At 56.8% G+C, this 15640-nt stretch overlaps 1 protein-coding gene across 5 annotated transcripts in view; it reads right to left on the minus strand.

The window, feature by feature from the left end:
* The window catches only part of ABR (ABR activator of RhoGEF and GTPase), a 189155-nt gene that overhangs the window by 17697 nt on the left and 155818 nt on the right, over positions 1 to 15640 (minus strand). Inside the window, exon 1 of one of the 5 annotated variants that reach the window (XM_043478785.1) lies at positions 3735 to 4218. The exons of the other annotated variants lie outside the window; for them this stretch is intronic. Within the exon in view, the coding sequence (XP_043334720.1) occupies positions 3735 to 3896 (162 nt within the window). The 5' untranslated portion in view covers positions 3897 to 4218. Of the gene's footprint in view, positions 1 to 3734; positions 4219 to 15640 lie in introns of those variants that run through there. 5 annotated transcript variants of the gene reach the window in all.

Consider the following 15640-nt stretch of genomic DNA (forward strand, 5'->3'; position numbering starts at 1 on the left):
CGGGAGCCAGCTTAGGGAAGAAGTGGGAGCAGTGGGGGTCCAGAGACCACCTGTGAAGCCCCAGGAGTAAGGTCCTCTCCCTCTGGGGAATGTGCATTAATACAATGGCTGGAGGAGCACAAGAAGATCTCACTACTCTGCCTTTCAAGCCCCCAAACCAGACAGGGTGGACACCATCCTGGGCCCACACAGAGGCCCGGACCGGGAGGAAATGGGCTGCCCGCGGTGGGTCTCCAGCCTGCAGCTGAGGGATGACTATAGGGGTGTGAATGGGGGTGTGAATGGTGAAGACAGGATGCAGGTCCCTTCCCTCCAGCAGATAAGATGTGTGGATAAGGTTTGTGGGGTGGGTGGCAGATGCGGGGAAGGGGACAGGGAGGCGGGCAGCTGGGGCAGGAGAGATATCTTGTTGCCTGAGGTTTTAGGATCTTTTTTGATGCCCACAGCCAGATGCTGAAGGAAATGATGATGGAGTAAAAGTAAATGAGCCTGAGACATCTCTCTACCCTAACACCCTTGTACTGTCCATGCCTGGAACAGCCAGTAAATGGCAGACCGAGCCTTGGGGACATGCACGTGGCTTGCACACCTGATGCTACCTTTAAGGAAACTGTCAGGTTAAATGACAGACTCTGGGAGGTGCCAGGAGCTGCCCAGTGGATGCATTTAAGATGATGAAGAAAGGGACCTTCTTGAACCCTAAGGTTCCCCAGACGAGAGGGCCAAAAAGCCCTCCCCCACCACCATCCTTTCTTGGGTAGCACCTCTGACCCTCCTGAGCAATAGAGGGGCACCAACCCCATCTTAGAGCAGGTGGCCCTATCCTGGAGCTCGGCAAGAAACATCTTGGTTCACTTTGCTGGCCTCTGCCTTCCCGAGAGAAGCTCTTTGGAGTGGGTAATTCCTAGACCCTTGAAGCAGACGTAAGATCATCAGGAGCCATCCTCAGTTCTCCCTCACTCCCCTGGACCCTCCTAGTTCAGCCTAAGCCTCCACCTCCAGCCAATGTCTGGCCTGGTGTGGGTCTAGATGTCTTCACTTGGGCTGTAGGGCGACAGTAGGGGCATGGATTCCTGCCCACCCACACCCCCCACTCCTGAGACAAAAAGTACTGGCCTGGCCACTGCCCCCGTGGGGCTCTACTAGCCTCTCTGGCTCCCACAAGTGACCCCATTAAAACCTGTGGACACTTTTGGGGACAGGATGGGATTCTTCTTTCAGTCCTTCTCCCTCCGAAGTGCAATCTAAGGATCTAGAAAGAAGCAGAATGGGAGGAAGACCAGGCATTGAGCCTGGTCTCCCTGAGTGTGATTTAAAGCCAAGGGGGAAAAAAAAGGAAAGTAGAAATGTGAAGTTAAACGCGGAGAGCACTGGCAGAATCCACAAACTCAAATGCCACGTGTCTCCTCTGCTAAACGCTTGCACAACAAGCCGACTGCCAAGTCAGAGGCTAGTGTGAGGCTTCAGCCCCAGGACTCCCCTTGGGAACAAGTACAACCCCAACCACAGCCCCCACCCAGGACCCAAAGGAGAGTCTGCAAGTGGTCCCTGCCTCCCCTCTTCCAGCAACTGCAGACTCCTGGGGCCAGAGGCTCTATAGGTTGATAACACTGGGCTTTTTCCATTCAAACAGATTCTTCAGCCCCAGCGCTGGGTCCCAGATGAATCGCTTGCACCCCCCTCCAGCCTTCCTGAATCTTTTAGTTAAGAGGCAGCAGGAGGGCCACAGGTGTCTCTGGCATCCACCGCATCACATCCTTGTGGCAAAAAGCTGGATGAGGAGTTAATGAGGAGACCCCCTCCCGCCAGGCTGGGCAGTACCTGGCTCCCTTCCCCCACCCACCTAAGCTGCTGTCTGAGTCCAGCCCCCTCATCTGGCAGTGAGCCTACTGCACTAAAAAAAAAAAAATAGGTTAATGCAGCTGGGAAAAGAAAGGAGGTGGGCAGCAGGTCTGGTTCCACAAGCCTGCCTGCTCATCCACCAACCACCACCACCACAGCAGGGTGAATGGATGCCCCTCTGTCACCCACGGTACAGGCCCTTGTGTCCGTGATATTGACATACTTTGTCACACAGCAGGGGCTAGGGGACTGAGTCACCCACCCCACGGAGCATCCCAGAGCCATAGTCACCCTGCAGTTGCGTGGACACCGATCAGCTTGGCAGCCCAGCGTTTGGCTAGCCCGCTACCCTTTGCCCGCGGAGCTATCAGATACCACCAGAGGCGAAGCTGACTGAAGACTCCCTCAAATGACTTCTTCGTTTTGTTAGTCACTAACGCACAAGGGAAGAACTGAAAGTCTAGAGTTTCTGGGTTGACAAACTGCCCCCTACCTGCTAGCCCTCTCCCCCCGCCCCCCTACAAAGGGCAGGTAAACCAGAAAGACTCCGGCTGGCACTGGGCCAGGAACCTGCTGGATCCCTTTCTTGCCAACCTCTAGGTCTGGAAATGGACAACGAGCTTTGGGCTGGTGTCAGCAGGGGGTGAGAAAGGGGTCCAGGCAGGGGATGGCTCCGAGCTGTCGGGCACAGACAGCTGTCTCAGCACAGAGGGGCTCTGGGAGCCGCTGAGGCCAGCAGGGCTCTGAAAGTCTAGTCCCTGGAGAGGCTGAAGGTGACACAGGGGCCAGCTCAAGTTGCTACCCTGCCCAGCACTTTCCAGGACTGATGTCACCTCTGGGAGGTCACGTATACCCCACTGGCAGGGGATGAAGCTAGACAAAGAGCCAAAAGGCCCCAAGATCACTTTTTCTTACAGGTGCCAGGAGCCTCTATGCTGCCTGGCAGTGAGGATCTGTGCAGAGGGTCCCCCTTGGAGCCACAGGAGGATGTACAAATCCCCACCAAGTCACACCGACCAGCCCAATCCTCCCTTATCACTACCTCGAAGGACAGGCACCCTGCGACACTTGCTGAGGCGCCTGATTTGGTCTACAGTTATCAAGCGCTTCACTGTGTGCTTGGCGCTGGTCTGGCTCTTGCTCAGATGCCCCATGCCAGGGCCCAAAGCCAGCCCCGCGGCAGCCTGCCCAGCTGCAGGACAGTCAGCTTCTATCTCAGATTTTCATCCCCACCCAAGGTCTGGGGCGACAGGCAGGACGGGCAGTCTGCCCTGGCACGGCTTGGTCTGAGCTGCCCGCTGGGTCAGGAAACCCCTGGCACACTGATTGAGTTGCCTGGTGCCTGGCTGGCACTGGGCCAGCGGGCCTCTGGGTGGTCCCTGAAGAGGCAGCCTAGAGCCCCCAGAGCCAGCAGCACCACGACCTCGGCACCTCACACAAAGAAACCTCACCCTGGCCGGAGGCACTGAGGTGTTTCTGAGGTCGCATCTCAGCAACCGTGCGGCCAACCGCGTTCCGGACACGGGGGATTGGGTCTGGGCTGGGCGCAGGAGGAGAAACTGAGGCTCAGGGGCCCCGCGCCTCTGTCAGTTCGTGTTTCCGAGCCCAGAGAGACTCAGAAAGGAGCCAGGCAGTCCTCTCCCACAGGAGACCGGCGCCCCCCTTTTCCTAAGACAGGGATAGATACAGAGAAAGTAGGGGTGGGGGTAGCAACAGCATTACTCATATTGAGGTCATTTAGAGCCAACCCACAGCTCACCCCAGCCTCTGTCCTAGGACCCCACGGACAGGCAGGAGGAGCAATGAGCTCCCCAAAGGGGATGCCGAGGGGCCCAGCACCCTCCAGCGACCTCAGTCCCTCTCTGTCCACCCGCTCCGGCCCCCTCGCGCACCTTTTGGCGGAGGAGCTTGCTGCGCACCCGGCCCCAGAGCCGCGCGCCGGTGTTGGGGGGCCGCTTGCTCCCCGGCTCCTCCAGCGGATCCAGGCAGCAGCGCTCCAGGGGCTCGCACACCGCCTTCAGGCTGCAGTCGGGCTGGGGCAGGACGTCGGTCATGCCGGTGGCGGCAGCAGAGCCGGGCCCAACGACGGGCGACCCAGCCTGCGGGGCCAGCTCCGCTCCGGGGACTGGGAGGCGCGGGCGGCAGGGGAGGGGTCCGGAGCCGCTGGTGGGCGGGCAGGCGGGCGCAGTTACTCGAGCCGGGCAGGGAAGCGCATGGTGCGGGGCTCCTCTTTCCGCTCCCTTTGCGTCCTCCCTCCCAGCAGACGCTCGGTTGGATTGCCGTCCGGCCAGGCGAGCGGGCTGCCAGCGCCCGAGCTCTCCGCGCAGGCAGCGCCCGAGGCCGCCGGGGAGCCCCCGCCCCCACCGCCCCCACCGGAGGAAGTGACTCAAAGGAGGCGCGGGAGGCTGCCCCCTCCAAAACACCCAACCTCCCGCTTTTAACTCTTGGCAGGCCGGGCCTCCTCCTCACCCACCCCGAGGCCCTCCCTTCAGCCCCTACTAAATAAAGTTTGACAAGCGGCGAAAGCAGCCAGTCCCTTCTCCTCTAGAGCCCGGGTTAACCCCTTCCCCACCAGACGGCGGCGCCCTGCGGCTGAGCTGTTTGAGGAGGTGGCTAGGGGAAGCCAGAGGGGGTCTGCAGCGCCAGAAGCCATCAAAAGCTGCCCTTGTCCCGGGGCAAAGAACCAGGACTGCCCTGGAGCTCTGCTTTCCCTCCCCCAACTCAGGTCCCAGACGCCTCCAGCGATGCCAACTCGGGGATGGGGCCAGACCCGCATGGAAGGCACTCACAAACCTCCTCCTGTGTAAAGAATAAAGACGACCCCCTAGCTGGGCAGCTAACTGGGCTTTCACAGCCCCAGGAGGAACTGGCTACTATAAGTCTTCTCTGGGGACCTGAGCGAAAAATCCAAGGATGACACTGGTCACGGATGTCCAGCAAGAGATGCTTCTTTCACAGTGGTTTTTAACCATGGCCAGTGCCCTTCACCAGAAAAGCCACAAAAGGGGCTGTGCTGCCAGGGGTGGAGAAAGTCCACCGACAAAGAGGCAGTGAGCCACTGTGTGCTGGATGCCTTGGGACAGCAAAGGAAGAACTTGCTCTCCTCCACCCTCAAGTTGATCAGTGTTCATTAGGAAAAAGCCTGAACCCCAGATGATTCGGGTCCATACAACCCAGAGGCATCGGGGTGTCACACCCTCCAGAGCTTGACTCGGCAGAGGAAGGACACCAGCAGTGCCAACCATAAGCCGAGTCCCGTGCAAAGGGCGTTCAAATATCCGCTTAGGTGGAAGCCTCATGACTTCTGTGACGTTGGTGTTTAGAGTTGTGAGAAATGGGGCTCAGGGAGGTGAAATTCTTGCTTGAGGTCATGGAAACTTCAGCTGGCGAGGGACAGGTCTCCTCCAAAGACCCTGGGGCTCACCACCACTGAAGGGTGGCTGGTTCTCTGGATTCGGGGGAGGGGGGAAAAGACCTGGGTCAGGCCCCCAGGGCAGGTAGGCGGGGGGAAAAGCAGGGGCTTCATCGAAGAGGTAACTAAGACCCAGTCATGACAAGGTGACCGTTCACTGAGTTTACTAGGCGACAGGCACTGCACTAACCTTCCACGTGCTCTTCACACGCTAACCCTTCACAACTCCCCTGACTTTAGGAAGTATGTCCTGGCACCCTCATTTTCAATTTGAGGAAACTAAGGGTACAGAGGAGCTAAGCCACTTGCCAGACCAGGCTGGGCCATGAACAGAGGTCTGGCTAGGCCCGTGCCATCGGGATGATGTGCCAGTGTGCTGGGGTCTGGCCCTGCACCGCCTTGTGGCTGGTGGTGGAGGCAGGCTCCTGGGACTCTGGTGGTCCCTGCAGGGCAGCTGGATCAGCCACCAGGGCTCCACTATTCACACCCCGCTCTGCACGGCAGACAGGGCTGAGCTGCCAAGGCGGCACAGACCCTCTTCCCTTACTTGAGCCCAAGTTGCTCAAGCCGGTGCAGCTCAATGGGGCCACAGTTTTCCCAGTAACCCCTGAGGGGGAGGGCAAGAGGCCCACTGAGGCAGGAATGTGCCTATGTCCCCTGGGGCCTGACCTACTCTTGACCTGCTCCCCCAGGGAACCTGGGTGCTACCTCGGAAGAGTCTTCCTCCAGCCCCAAGAGGGGCTGGCAGCTTCCCCCGCTCCCCCACCAGCTACACAAAACCTACCTCCTCCAAGGCTTCACTCATTCCTGGGGTCTTCACCTCTCCATCCCAGTCATTTCATTCAAGAGGCACTGACTTAGAGCCTGGCTATGTGCCAGACTCTAGAAACCACAAAGATGAACCAAAAGTCTGTGCTTGGGACTTCCCTGGCAATGCAGGGTACTTGGGTTCTATCCCTGGTCTGGGAAGATCCCACATGCGGCAGAGCAGCAGAGCCCTGGTGTGCTGCAACTATTGAAGCCCGAGCACCTAGAGCCCATGCTCTACAAGAGGGTCCACCTCTGAGAAGCCTGGTCACTGCAACGAAGAGTAGCCCCTGATTGCCACAACTAGAGAAAGCCCAAGTGCAGCAATATAGACCCAGCATAGCGCCCCCCCCCCCCAAAAAAAAGCCTGTGCTTGATAAAGCTGACAGCCCAAGAGAGGAGAGGAGATGAAGGCTTAAACACCTCCTAATGGGAGACAGAGCCATTCATGCATTTAGCATTTATCAGCTGTGCACCTACCACGTGTCATACCCAGATGGACAAAGCACTGTCTTTCTGCCCTCAAGAAACCCCGTCTTGGGCCACAAGGAAAGCACAGATCAAGTGCCATGGAAGTTGAGAGAAAGGAGAGAAAAATTCTAGCCAGAGGACATTAGGGAAGGCTTCCCGGAGGAGGAGAGGTTGGCATGGGCCAGAAGAGAAAAAGGTCACCCTCCCTGGCTCTGCTCTGCACCCCTTAGCTGGTTGTGTAACTGGCTGGTAAGGTGCCATTATAATTGCTGACCACGCTCACCTGCTGCAGACACGTGGTCCGTCCTGGGCAATGCCAGCTGTTAACTTCAGAACTGGCCCCTCACTGGCTCTCTAAGGTTCTCTGCCCTCTATCTGGGTCACATGCCACAGGGTGCAGCTAGGGGGATGCGGTGCAAGGTGTGTCCCCCAGCAGGTGTGTGGGAGAAGGGGGACGGTGCAGATCCTGTCCCCAAAGCCTTATACTTGTCTGTCTTAGGAACCCCAGGCTCAACACTTGTCTGGGTAAAGCGAGTTCTGATTGGATGAAAGATGGCCAACTGGTCTCCATGGTGACATAAGCGCCTTAGCAGATGGGTAGCTGTTGGGAGGCTCTTCCCTTGAGATGCTCATCTTTCCTTCCTCCCCGTGGGCTGGGGGTTCTCCTCCAGGGACAGCACAGATTTGCCTTCTCTTCCCCAAGCTTGACTCACTCCTTCCTGGAAGCAATGGTCAAGGAGCAGGCTGTGGGGTGGGGGTGGGGGGCGCTGTGCAAGACAAATGTTCCTGAGAAGTTCCTCAAAAGTGGTCGTCTGCGTTCTGGTCCCTCCAGCTCACCACAGACCCTTCTTCAGCTTCGCTGGGTGGGCTGGGCTCAGGGTGTCCCGGCCACCCAGGAAGTGACGGCACCCCTCCCCCCTGTCCATCCCGCCACACCTGGCAGAAACGGCCTCTGAGGACGAGCAAGGGCCCCCTGTCTGGATAAACAAAGCCTGGGTGGGAAGGCCCACACGAACAGATGTCGTTGCCTTTGGAATTAAAAACATTCCTAATAGACCGTCCCATCCTTCTTCACCCCCCTCCCCAGGCTCTCCGCCGGAGCAATGAGAGGGGCCGTCCCCAGGGAGGTGCGGGCAGGACCCCGGGTTACCCCAAGGGAGGGGGAGACACCTGGGGTGGCGGGGACAGGCCACCCAGCACAGCAGTGACGGAGGCAAAAATCAGGCTGAAGTGATCAGCAGAGGCATCGCTGAGGAAAAAAAGGTCAACGGGGAAGAGCAGCAGCCTGAGCTGCGTGGGCAGGTGAGGCAGGGACAGTCACCAGCGCTGCCTTGGTGACAGCCGGGGGTGGGGACGGCTCCAGGCACGTCCTCCAGCCTGTGAACACGAAGAGGAAGATTCTTTCTCAGAACCTTGCGGAGCTGCTGCAGCTTCTCCGGAGTGACCTCCTTTCCCCCGCTGGAATGGCTTTCATCTTCCCCTTGGTGCACGCTGGAACCCTGATTCCCTGTCCCTGTCCTCCAGCCGAACGACTCAAGGGCAGGAAAGGGGGTTCCTGAGTGGTCAGCTAGTCCAAGTCCACAGGCACCCCAGCGAGGACAGCCTGGGAGTGGGGGCAGGGGAGGGCCCCCAGGGGCCACCTGGAGAGGCTCCAGGCGCTGGAGCCCGAGACGGCGCTGAGTTTGGGGACCAGGAGGGAAGTCCAGCCCGAGAGAGAACCAGCAGGGCACGCAGCACCCAGGAGCCCATGCAGAGGGGGTGTGAGTTGGCGGGGAGGAGAACTAGGAGAAAGGGAGGCAGAAAGTCCCCTTAAGATGAATGGCAAAAAAAAAGAAAAAAAAGATGAATAGCTCGGGGGTCCCTGCATTCCTGTGTCCTCACCCTGTTCTGTACCCATCCTGACCCAAACTGTGGACCAGAAGGGCAGAGATCACCAGAGAAGGAGAAAGTGAGACGCATTTACATTTTTCCATCCTTTCTGAGCATCAGCTATGTTCCAGGCCTGCGTTAGGACTGGAGATGGGGACACTTTGCTCAAGGTCTCCAAGTAGCCAGTGGCAAAGCTGAGCCTAAAAGCTACATCTTCACTCATTTACCCAGTCACTCTCACTGAATAGACACCCACCACATGCCAGGTGGGGAGGACCCAGGACGCAGCTCACTTGGAGCTGTGACACTCCAAACCGAGCCCTGGCTGCCCCACCACTGACCCGCCCTCCAAGGAGATAAGTGTCAGCAACGGAGGACTCTCCCAGGCATCCAGGCCAGGACTTCTGAGCCTGAGTCCTGCCTGCTAACAGTGTGAGCTCTGGAGCTTCAACTCTGCAGATAACTGGCTACTGGCAGCTTTAGATGGCCACCCAGGGCAGGGGTGGGGAGTGGCTTCTGACCCAAGGTGTTGGGACAGGGGGCCGCCAGGATTTGAAGGCAATTGCTCTGCAGCCTAACCTCAAGGTGTACTTCCTGTTTCCCAAGGCCCAGCCGAGTCACAAGCCAGTGCAAATCATGCGCAGTTCCCCGTGCACTCTGCCCAGCCACCCCAGGCTGGTGTGTCTTGGGGCTCCAGGAGACGATGAGAGAGCCACAGAGTTTGTCCATTGCCAGACTGTCCTGATGGCGCGTCCCTGGCAACCCTGAGTGATTCTCACGGTACATTTGGTCACGGAAAAGGATGGAAAATCCACTTGAGCCTTTGGGAACATCCTGCTTACCTCAAACAAAACCCACCCAGGACAGAGTGGGCAGAGCACGCCCACCACACGTCCGATCCATTCCTTACCACACAAGTCATGATGTAACTCATGGCCAGACTGACACCCAGACCCCCTTGGCCACCTGCTTGCTCCTGCTCCCAGGAAGGAAGCACCTGACCGGGCTCCCACATAGCAGCGGGTGGGCAGAGCACTCCATGGGGCCTCCCAGGCCGGACACTGAAAACGTAACAGCCTCAGGCGGGAGGGTTTGAGAGGAGCTCAGGGTCCCCTGAGCCTCCATGCTTTTTTCCTCTTTCCCTAATATTAAGCAACTTTCTTCCCACTCAACTCTGAGCTCCAAACAGAAGGCAGTTCCTGGGAGCCAGGCAACCAGGGCGTGAATCCTGCCCAGTCACTGTGGCAGCCACTCCCTCTCTCTGGATGCAGTTTTCACACCTGTCAAACAGGAGCCTGTACCGGACAAGTGGTCAGTAGTGACTTCTTTTTTTTTAAAGCAGAGGACACACCCTGCTTTCTTTCCAAATGAAATCTTATGCCAGTCTCCCTGCCTCCATCAATTAAGGGCAGAAGCAGGGAGCCCCTGGCTGAAATGGGAATACAAGACTTACCACTCACACCGCCTTTGTCCACCACTCCCTGCCTTGGGGGCACTTCAGGTCACCCCAGTAGCCCTCAAGCCTGCAGACTTTGAAGCCTCTGGTCCTTCTTTAAGCGAATGGACAGTTCCCATGAGAAATGCTATTCCTCTGCCATGGTCACTGCCCCTCACTCCCCTCCAGGATGGGTAGATCTGGAAGCCGGGAGATTAGGGGCTTTTTAAGGAAACTTCTGGGTCAGAATGCTGGATCTGAAACTCATGTCTTAGCTCTACTTTTCCCTCTGGTTTGAGAAAGCTCTGGGTCTCTGCTTTGCTGGTGTGGGTTCCCTTTGGTGGCCTTACAATAGGGTTAACACTTATCTCATGGAGCCAGTCTAGCTGGTGTTTTCTGGGTCACCTCTGCCCAGAAGCCAGTGCAGCTCAGCTCTTGCCTCCAAGGGTGTGAGAGGCTACACCCAGCTTCCCCTGTGTCAGTCCACAGGGAGTGGGCCATGCCTGGGAGTCAGACCCTCACAGAGAGCTACCACTGCCCACACGACTCCTGCTGCCACGGCCAGGCTGGGCTGAGTGAGGGGTGGGCTCTGCAATACCTGCAGTGAGGGAGGTCGGCAGAGACCACCTAAGGTGCCCCCGATTCACATTCATGTCCAGCCTCAGCCCTCACTCAGGGAGTCCTTGGCAATTCCCCCACTAAATCCTTTTCTCAAAGGTTTTGAATCAAATCAAAAGCGGGACCATCCTAGAAGGATGGAGTCGCAGCTTCCGCCTGCAGGGAGGTTAGTGGTTACTGGGAGCATGCAGTAAGCCAGGCGCTGTCACCGCCAAGGACTCACCGAGGCCTCACACAGGTCCAAGATGAAGCACTCGGAGAGGTCACTTTGCTATTAGGTGGTGGAGGGGGATAAACCCGGAGTCTTTCACCTCTGAGTCTAGGGGACAACACCCTCCTTTGGTTTGTTAAGAGGCGGGATTGTTTGTTCTCAGGGCTTGCTGGAATCAGTCCCCAAGTCCTCTCTGCATCAGTTTCTCTGCTGCCTCTCACCCCTGCCAAGCAGGCAGGGGATTGGGCACCACGTCCGCCTGCCAAGGGGGCATTCCCACGCGGGGCAGGAGGGAGAGAGGAGACCCGAGCCTCCATCTGCTTCCTGCCCAATGCTTCCTGTCTCCAGAACCCACTTGGCAGAGCCCAGGCTCCCCAGATCAGGAACACCAGGGAGACGAAGGTGGCTGAGCAGGGGCCGGAAGAGAGGTCGTCCACAAGTTTGGGAAGGCCTGTGGACAGCAGGGCAGGCCCTCTCGTGGGATCCTGGCCCTGGCTCTCCCCTGTCCCACTGCCCACTCCAAGCATAACCGAGCCGTCCAGACCTGCCATGAAGATGCCAGGTGAGGCACTAAACAGAGAATGGGTCCGAAACAGCTCTAATCACCTGGGCCCTGGGAGGAGGAGGGGAGGGTGTTGGAAGCAGGAAGAGGAACAGTCCTGGTGCCCCCATCCCTCCCCATGTGCCAAGGAGGGGCCCCCCGGGGACCTGCTGAGAGCAGCTGGCAGCAGGGATCTAAAACATGGACTCTAGATGCAGACGGTTCCCAGGACACGCACACCCAGCCCAGGCTGGGGGCAGGGAGGGGCCCACCTTCCAGTGGAGAGCCCCGAAAACCACACCCAGCAAGGCCACTGTAGTGAACAGGGCTGGGAGCTACCGAGGGCTGCGAGGTGCCAGGCTGGGCATTCGGGGCTGGGATGAAAGCTCTGACTGCCCCTGCAGGCAAGGTTTTCTCACAGCTGCCCCCCATCCTAGTCAAGACCAGCCACTCTCAGGGGACAGGGCCCAGCTGTGGTCAGTGTGGCCTGAAGGATGCCTGGGAGAAGGTGTCAAGGACCCAGGGTAACGCCCCTCTGGTCATTCCACCCAGGGAGGGACCCAGGCATCTCGTGGTACCAGCTCTGAGGAACCAGAGCAGAAGGCGCTCCAGGTCAACCCAGCTAGCACCCCAGAGCTCAGCTCCCCGGGCAATAGAGCCGGCACGCCAGACCCTCGGGCAGAGTCAAATAGGGACAACAGACCCCTTGGGGACCAGAGGGAAGGAACCGGGCTGGAGCAGCCCTGGACTGCTGCCCCAGCAGGCTCCTGACCCATGCTCATTCCCAATTCCCGCATGCCCTGCAGAGTAATTGAAACTAGAAGCAGCTCCCTCCAACAATGACCCCTTATCCCCAGCTCATCACTTGCTCTGGGCCTGACCACACCAAGCCGAGGTGAGCACAGCTCCAAGGGGACAAGCCTGGAACTAATTAGCCTGGGGTCGGGGCACAGGAGGGAAACTTCAGGCTGGCAGGCGGTGAGGACCCCCACCTTGACCTCCCGCCCCCTGAGAGGTTGGTTCATCAAAGCCCGTCTGGATCCACCAGCCTAAGAAAACAGACGTGGCCTCGGCCAGCCCAAGGCCCAAACACAGGGGCCACCCGCAGGTGACAGACTTTGGAAGCAGGAATGCTTGACAAGCTTCACGCAGAATCCCCACAGGAAGGTGGACAGTGGCCCTGGTCCTGCTTGGCTCAGGTAAAACGCTGATGTCACTAGACAGACTCTGTGCCAGGCCCTGCACCAAGGGCCTCACGCACTTTCCCATTCAGTTCTCTTGACAGCCCATTTTCCAGGTGAGGAAACTGAGGCTCAATGAGGTCAAGTAACCTGTTCTCCCAACTAATGAATGGAGAAAGCTAGACTGAAGCCCAGATCCATCTGGCCTCAAAGCCTCTTCAACACTGACTGAATGATCCCAGTTCTCTTCCACTCTCTTCACTCCATGGGGAGGTCCTGTTCATTCTTTGCATCCATTGCACAGTGCCTGCCACTTAGAGGGAACTCAACAAACAGAAATGCGGGAATCAACTAGTGAAAGCGTGGATGTGCACTGACCAGCTCTTTCAGGGACATTCCATCCTTTAAGCCTCATGTCAAGCCTGCAGAGGCAGAGTGGGGGTAACTGTCCCCACTTAACAGATGAAGAAACTGCAGCCCCCAGAGGTCAAGGGACCTGGATGCTTTTTCCGACTCTCAGTCCAGGGTTCCTCCTATACTGTCAGAGTAAACTGCACTCCACACTCAATCTGTCTAAACCACAGACCAAAGGGAGGGCAACCAAGGAAGGAAGGGAGACCCGAGGAGACAGGGATGCCTGACCAGGGTGGGAGTGGGGTGGGGGGAGAGAAAGCCGATGGGGCAGCTCTTTTCTTTAACTAGAAGAGGCTAATGGTGAGTGATACAAGCTTTTATATATAGAATGGATAAACAACAAGGTCCTACTGTATGTATGGCACAAAGAACCATGTTCAACATCCTATGATAAACCATCATGGAACTATGCCATACAGCAGAAATTAACACAACATTGTAAATCAACTATACTGCAACTTAAAAAATGATGATTTTTTTTTTAAAAAAGAAGCTAATGGTGACCAGCTGTGTCCTGGGGGTGTGGAGGCCTGCTCTCCTAATACATCCGCAGAGAGATGAGCAACTATGGGTGGGGGAGGGACATGGTAACCCTGGGCCTGGAGGGCAGGAGCTGAGAAACTCCATCCTCAGAAACTATGCTCTTTCCTCACTTAAATGTAAGAGAGTCAGGGACTTCCCTGATGGTCCAGTGGTTAAGAATCTGCCCTGCAATGCGGGGGACGCAGGTTTGATCCCTGGTTGGGGAACGAAGATCCCACATGCCACGGGGCTTGTCCCACAACTACGGAGCCTGAGAGCTGCAACGAAAGCTCCCACATGATGCAGTGAAGATCTTACCTGCCACAACTAAGACCCAATACGGCCAAATTAATTAACTTTTTAAAAAGTCAAGTCTAAGGTGGAAACAACCCAAATGTCCATTGATGGATGAATGGATAAAGAAAATGCAGTTTGCACGTATAACGTTATTCAGCCTTAAAAAAGAAGGAAAGTCTGTTGTTCTATCATACAATGTAGACCAACCTTAAAGACACTTTGCTGCAGGAAGTAAGCCAGTCACACAAGGATAAGTGTTGCAGGATTCCATGTACACGAGGTACCTGGAATAGTCAAATTCGTAGAAGACAGAACGCTGGTTGCCAGGGGCTGGGGAAAGAGGAATGCAAAGTTCCTGTGTAATGGGTATGGAGCTTCTGTTTGGGAAGATGAAAAAGTTCTAGAAACGGATGGTGATGACAGTTGCACAACAATGTAAATGGACTTAACGTCTCTCAAGTGTACATCTAAAAATTATTAAAATGGAAGATTTCACAGTATATATATATTTTATCGCTGTTGAACCAAAAAGTAAGTGGGTCTAGATATTGTCAGAGGAGCCAATCTGGGCTCTGAGAATACTCTTAGTTCTGAAGGCAGGAGACTGGCCTTCATGACCTCCTCCCTGAGTGTCACTTCTAATAACTCTAACCCCTCACAAGCTTCCAAGCAGCCAGGTCAAGAATGTCAAAGAAATTACTCTCCTTTCCCGCTTCAAACACAGGCTTCAAGCTCCAGATGGGAGGAAGAGGAGAGGGAGGAGGCTCTCATCAGGCCTGAATGTTGCAATCAGGGCTGGGGTGGGGGGGAGTGGGGGGCAGTTAGGGGGAGGCGGGGAGTTATCGCTCCAGGCATCAGGACAGCTGGGGCTTCCTTCTGGGCCTGGAGCCCTGCCCCCGGCTCACCCTGGGGTCTTGAGTTCTCCTATGTCTGGGGAGGGCAGCCCCTAGCCGGCTCACAGAAGTGAAGCTGCCTCCCAGCAGGGAAAGCAGAACTGAAGGTTGGGTGCCCGTCCCCAGGCTTCTGGCTGAACTGGGAATGGGGGAGCAGAGCCATGAAGGGGAGCCTCGGTCTCGGACCCCTCTCCAGTCTGAAGTCAGTGGCAGGAACTGAGCTGTGAGATCCTTCAGGAGAACTCTCCCTCTGGCCCAGCCGGTCAACAAGGGCTGGATCCTGGGAATAAGCTCATGGGCCAGCGAGCAGGTCCCAGTTGAGACAGCACATCTGGAGCCCGGAGCGGCAGGGCTGGAAATAGACAGGGATAAACACGCAGGAGTCTCCTGGGGCCGGGGAGCCAAGGCGGACGAAGGGGGGCCTCCCGGCTGAGGGGTTCCTGAGCTGGGTGGGGATGGGGCAGCAAGGAGGAGGTCTGGGGAAGGAAGGGAGGGCTCAGAAATGCTCCAGGCTGGGGGGCGGGGATCTTCTACCAAAGTTGCAGCGACAAAGGGCAGACCCCTGAGAGTTATGGGCTGACATCACAGTCTGCCGCTGCCCCATCCAGGAACATTTTCATTTCCCTCATTTAAAGGCTAGCAGCTGACCAAGCAAGACCGAGCTGGGACCAGGATCCCAAATCTGGGGGCCCCTGCTCAAGTACTAATGAGCTGTGTGACTGTGGCTATCACTCACCCTCTCTGGTCTCAATTTCCTGCTCCCCGCAAAACAGGCTTGAAAAAACACCCTCCAGGATTCCTTCTGACACAAATTCTATGAATCCCTCCTCTTTTATTCATTCCTTCAACCTCCCTCTTACTGGCACTGCTCACCATAACTTCAGCGCAGGGCAGGCGGGCTCCTTAATTTCCTGGCACACTCCCTGTGCATTCCTGCCTCCCTGCTCTGGGCCACGTGGGCCCTTCCCCCAGAATCCCCACTCCTTTCTGCTGATCCAGAGACTGCCCACCTTGCTAGAATAACAGAGCCTTAAAATGCCAATTAATGGGCTGGTCATTATATAAAATGATTTTTATAAAGTACTTTTGACAATGTAACCCAAAAACAAGGCAATTATAAAGACTAC

This window comes from Cervus canadensis, chromosome 1, assembly GCF_019320065.1.
Source record: "Cervus canadensis isolate Bull #8, Minnesota chromosome 1, ASM1932006v1, whole genome shotgun sequence".
Taxonomy (NCBI): Eukaryota; Metazoa; Chordata; class Mammalia; order Artiodactyla; family Cervidae; genus Cervus; species Cervus canadensis.